This window comes from Nanorana parkeri, unplaced genomic scaffold (genome assembly GCF_000935625.1).
Source record: "Nanorana parkeri isolate BGI_ZX_2015 unplaced genomic scaffold, ASM93562v1 scaffold3445, whole genome shotgun sequence".
Lineage (NCBI taxonomy): Eukaryota > Metazoa > Chordata > Amphibia > Anura > Dicroglossidae > Nanorana > Nanorana parkeri.
Genome location: NW_017309713.1, coordinates 1,963 through 7,150, shown reverse-complemented (window position 1 = coordinate 7,150; position 5,188 = coordinate 1,963). Strand labels below are relative to the sequence as shown.

General features: G+C 54.0%; 1 protein-coding gene across 1 annotated transcript in view; it reads right to left on the bottom strand.

Moving 5' to 3' along the window:
• Nucleotides 1–3,671, bottom strand: part of LAMTOR1 (late endosomal/lysosomal adaptor, MAPK and MTOR activator 1) — a 7,804-nt gene extending 4,133 nt beyond the window's left edge. Inside the window, exons 1-3 of the mRNA XM_018574988.1 lie at nucleotides 3,522–3,671; nucleotides 2,489–2,637; nucleotides 1,509–1,586 (exon numbers count right to left, since the gene is read on the bottom strand). Coding sequence (XP_018430490.1) covers nucleotides 1,509–1,586; nucleotides 2,489–2,637; nucleotides 3,522–3,563 — 269 coding nt within the window. The 5' untranslated portion in view covers nucleotides 3,564–3,671. The remainder of the gene's footprint in view (nucleotides 1–1,508; nucleotides 1,587–2,488; nucleotides 2,638–3,521) is intronic.
• Between the last annotated feature and the right edge of the window lie 1,517 nt (nucleotides 3,672–5,188).

Here is a 5,188-nt window from a genome sequence, read left to right as displayed (position 1 = left end):
GGAGGAGCGACAGGCCCCCACGGACGGGAGGCCCGGGGAGGAGCGACAGGCCCCCACGGACGGGAGGCCCGGGGAGGAGCGACAGGCCCCCACGGACGGGAGGCCCGGGGAGGAGCGACAGGCCCCCACGGATGGGAGGCCCGAGGACTTTGACAATATTAGTCGCTGAAAAACGTCAGAAATGTTTATTTGTTGGTTTATTTTTCTCACTTTAACCTATACATAATAATCCCGCACACTACTAGTGGCCCAATCATTGTCCTTCACCCAAATATTCTCCTGAGAAAGCCCAAACCTCACTTTTACTTTCTTCAATATTCAGGTTCATTAACATTTTGGATGACGGAGATCTTCTGTAGATGTTCAATAAGGAGATGAACCCTCAAAAATACAACTTGCCCAATAATTGTGCGCACAGTGTAGGATAATAGGCAGGCTATGCAAATATGTCCCCACTTCCGACTAATGACAATGTCCTGATGGGAGTAGTAGATCAGGTCCTGGGGAAGGCGTCTACAGATGAGGACCCTAGGGGTGCACTGCACAGACACGGCCAGGAGAGGGAGACATCCACCACAGGATGAAAACATACACTATATTGCCAAACGTATTGGGACGCCCCTCCCCCTCCAGATCATTGCATTCAGGTGTTCCGTGTGTGAAAGAACGGGTCGCTCTCAGGAGCTCGGTGACTACAAGCGTGGTGCCGTGATAGGTTGTCACCTGCGCAATAAGTCCATCCGTGACATTTCCCGGCTACTAAATATTCCGCCGCGGTCACCTGTTACTGGGATTATAACAAAGTGGAAGCAACTGGAACATCATGGGGGGGTTCAGGGGTTGGGCTCCGCCCCTTAGTTCCAGTGAAGGGAACACTTAAGGCATCAGCACACCAAGACATTTTGGACAATTTCATGCTCCCAACTTTGTGGGAGGAGTTTGGGGACGGCCCCTTCCTGTTCCAACATGACTGCGCACCAGTGCACAAAGCAAGGTCCATAAAGACACGGAGGGGGAGGGGGGGGGTGGAGGAACGTGACTGGCCGCACAGAGTCCTGACCTCAACTCCATAGAACACCTTTGGGATGAATTAGAGGCGGAGACTGCGAGCCCCTCCCCCAACATCAGTACCTGACTTCACAAATGGTCCAACATTCCCATAGACACACTCTAAAACCTTGTGGACGCCTTCCCAGAAGAGGCGGAGCTGTTATAGCGGCAAAGGGCGGAGCCAACCCAATACTGAACCCTACGGACTAAGACTGGGGGGCCATTAAAGTTCATGTGCGTGTAAAGGCGTCCCAATACTTCTGGCAATATAGTGTACAATGGAGAAGCGGACCCATGGGAGCTCACTAGGTATGAGTCTGTGTAGGGGGGCAGGAGGGATCGGTAGTATCATCTTAAAGGGCCCAGAAGGATAAGTTCAGTTTTTTTTAAAGCACATTTATACCGTAACAATAGATTTTGGGTTTCCCCATCTGGCCGCCCACAGGGAGCGCACTCACCTGTACTGCCTGGCTCTGTCCATACATTCATGCTGCTCCATCCCCTGGGACTCCACAGCCGATACGTCAATGATGTTCCTGTGCAGACGGAGGAGAGGACGCACATCAGTGTCATGGTGCGTTCATAAATATTACAACTACAGGTCACGGGGCCCCCCGCAGCAACACTGAACAAGAGTCGCGGTACTAAGCATAATGACATCACAATGTCTGATATGATGACATCATCGTCGGTGCTTGTACACCTGCAGCGGAGGATCTCAGACCAGAGACGGCCATTGCGGAGTCTCCTGTATGTCTGACGTCAGGTCTCTTGGGGTGGAAATGTCTCGGGGGGCTTCAGCAGCAGCTTCTGCAATCCTTAACCCGTTCACTCCCAACGCTGTATTCGTTAGGGCTCCGGGCCCCTGAGAACAGGCCCCTGGCAGGTACAGCCACTGAGAGTCTGTTCACATGTGTAAAGCCGTCTGTCGGCGTTACAATGGAAGCGATTCGGGAAGCTGAAAAGCCACCAGATGACTTCCAGGGGAGCAGAGGCAGACGCAGCGGGTGAGGACTTGCACTGTGGCTGGGCGGAGCCTGATGGGGATGCTGAGGGACTAGTTCCCCATCAGGTCCGTTCTGCTGCTGACTGACCGCAGGCAATGGGCAGATTCTACAGGCTGGCTATTGGCTCTGCGGTCAGTCACAAGGGAGACAGACGTGATGGGGAACTAGTCCCTCAGCTTCCCCATCAGGCTCCGCCCACTCAGTCACATCATTGGTTGCCATGGGACTGTTGGATGTGACGTCACAGGTATCTCTGCAACCAGCGATTCATCCCTGGCCCCATTCTGCTGCCGGCTGGGAGATTTCCTGCCAACAGCGGAATGTAAACAAAGGGGCCCCGAGGCCGATACCACATCCACCCCGCATTCCCGGCCCCCGTGTGTGTACAGGAAGTCATGTTTCCAGGTCAGACACCCTCCGTCTATACTCACTGAGCCGTCCTGGCCAAGATACGGGAGAGCAGCGCCTGCTCGTCTGTCCGGGCCGCCGGGTTATTGATAGAGTTTGGTTCGGATCCATTTGGCGTCCTGTTGGGAAGCGTCTGGTTGGAGGGCAGCAGATGTTCCCTTTCTCCTTGATCCTGCCATGAAACAAATATCAGAAATACTCCTCAATCTGACATCACCACACCACCTGTCACTGCACCCGGGTAGTTGGGGCCCCCAAGTCACTAAAAAGCCATCAGAGGGGCAACTTTTTCACATTGTCATCACCCAGAAGGAGGGACAGGAAGTGAGCTGAAGTCTTCTCGGAGCCCTCGGCCACATGACCAGGCTGTAGCTGAGCAGGGAGCGGACAAAGTGCTGACTCCGCCTCTCCCGCAACTCACTGCCACCCTGCATTGTATGCAACTGCTAGAATGGCGACTTCCTGGTCCCCATCTTTCTTCCCTCCCGTAGCGGATCTTATGTCCTCTGTGTGGAAGGCGGAGGCTTCTCTATTGTCCCTGCCCCCCCATAGCACCGCCTTGAGTCTGTCATGGGGATGACACGTCTGACCCTATATCAGAGGGGCACACGCCAAACCAATGTGTACCCAGAAACCAGCATGGCCGGAGCCACCGTTCTCCAGGCGCCATCTACTGACTGCTACGCAGCAGCTGCCACCTTAACCCCCCTCCCCCCAAGATGGCATTCCAAGGAGGATAAGGCTGTAAAGCAGCAGAACACTCAGGGAACTCCGACAGAGCAGAATAGGTGAACTTCATTGGCAGAAATCAGGCTGTCAGGGGAGGGGGCGTTACAGAAAACCTGTGCATTACCCTCCGGAGACTCCTACAAGAAATCCACCAATCAGAAGACCGTAATGAGACTGTGATTGCGAGGGAAGACATTCCTCTGCACACACCCGACTTCCTGTCAGCTGAAAACTAGCCAAACCTTTACCTAGAACTGTCTGCGCTGCGCCCTCCCACCCTCTACGGAAGCACGCACAGAATGCGGTGACAGCTACTGATCGTCTCACCCCCTTGCCGGTGTCGGTCTCCCCACTGTAGCAGCAGCCCATGTCCGCCCCGGGTGAGCCTGGGAGAGCCCAGACACTCTGCTCCCTCACATGACCAGGGGGAAGTGGCTAGCGAGAGATAAACTTCCTTTTCCGGTTTGGAAAGAGCAGTCACGGGACTGGTTGTCAGGGCAACGTGGGAAGGTGGGAGGTAGCGAGCGTGCGTGCGTGTGGCTTGAGTATGGGCGGGGCAAAATATGGATTCTATAGGGTAAGAGTGGCCTTATGGAAAAAAAAGGGCGGGCCGAAATGAACTAATCAACACTAGACGGGGCGGGGCTCAAATGAAGGGACTTGAGACCTTTCTAGGAGTGGGCGTGGCATAAAGCAGTGTTTTGCTTGTTTTGAAAGAAGGAATGTTGGGCGTGGCAAAGTGAAATGGAGTGATCAGGCAGAACAAGGCGGGCCCTTTGTGGGAGTGGGCGTGGCGCAGTGGAGGTAAGTGTAGAGGAAGGCGCGGTGAAGCACAGTTAAGGGCGGAGCTCTGCGGTGTGGGGGCGGAGCTTTCTGGTGTGAGGGCGGAGCTTTGTGACACCTGGCTGACTAAAAATACAAACAATGTCCTCTCACTAGAACCTTCTGTATGGAGGGGAACATCGCTGATAGAGGCCATTTCTTGTTGCCTGTAGTAAAGCATCCAGCTGGTTGCTATGGGTAACATGCAAATCATCCAGCTGGTTGCTATGGACATTATGAAATGTTGCTAGGAGACTTTGAGCGCATCACCCTCCCCCCACTCTTGGCTCCTCCTCCTGAAGTGTCATAGAGGGGGGAAGGGACACAATGGGGAGAGCAGAGGGGTCACTATGATGTGTATTCTGGGGGTTTGTTCCTGGCCAATGCGGGTTGACCCTTTACTGTCCATAGAATGGGCGGGGTCAGATATAAAGCCCCTCCCACTCCATCCAGAGGAAGCTCCTCATAAGCAGAGCACGGCCCTGTCTGGTGGGGTCTTGGGAAGGACCTGGCTTGTCCCTCCCCCAAACTGTGATTAGGCAGTGAAAGGAGAAGCAGAAGACTGATCTCTCTGGCACTCTGCTCTCTCCTCCTATCAGCATGCCGCCAGCACACTTGATTGGCTCCTCTGCTGCTTCTCCCTCCCCCGACTTCAGCCAGGTTTTGGTTTTTCAATAGTTCATATTTCTGTGCGTGACCCCCATAGAGGAGATTTCTTCCCATTTCCTGTCTCAGTATTAGGGACTATCGGAGGGATTTTGGTAAAATTTGGGGGAAATTGTTATTATTTGTTCCGTTATTTTATGTTCTGGATTTCCTGTCGTATTTCTGTGGTTTGTGAAGAACTCTTATTCTGCTTTCATTGTGTCTTCTGTGGGCGGCCAAGAGCCCATCGGCTACAATGTAACAATGGGAGGAGCCATAGATGTGTTACAATGTATCAAGAGCCCGCCCACTGCTTCCGTCACAGCTCAGGAGTACTGAGACGGCTGCTGGGATGTCTAGGGGACTTTGTACAGCACACTGCTGGCCCCTCCCACCAGCCATGATCTGCCTGCCAGCTCCTCCCATCAGCCATGATCTGCCTGCCAGTCCCTCCCACCAGGAATGATCTTCCTGCCAGCTCCTCCCACCAGCCGTGATCGGCCTGCCAGCTCCTCCCACCAGCCTTG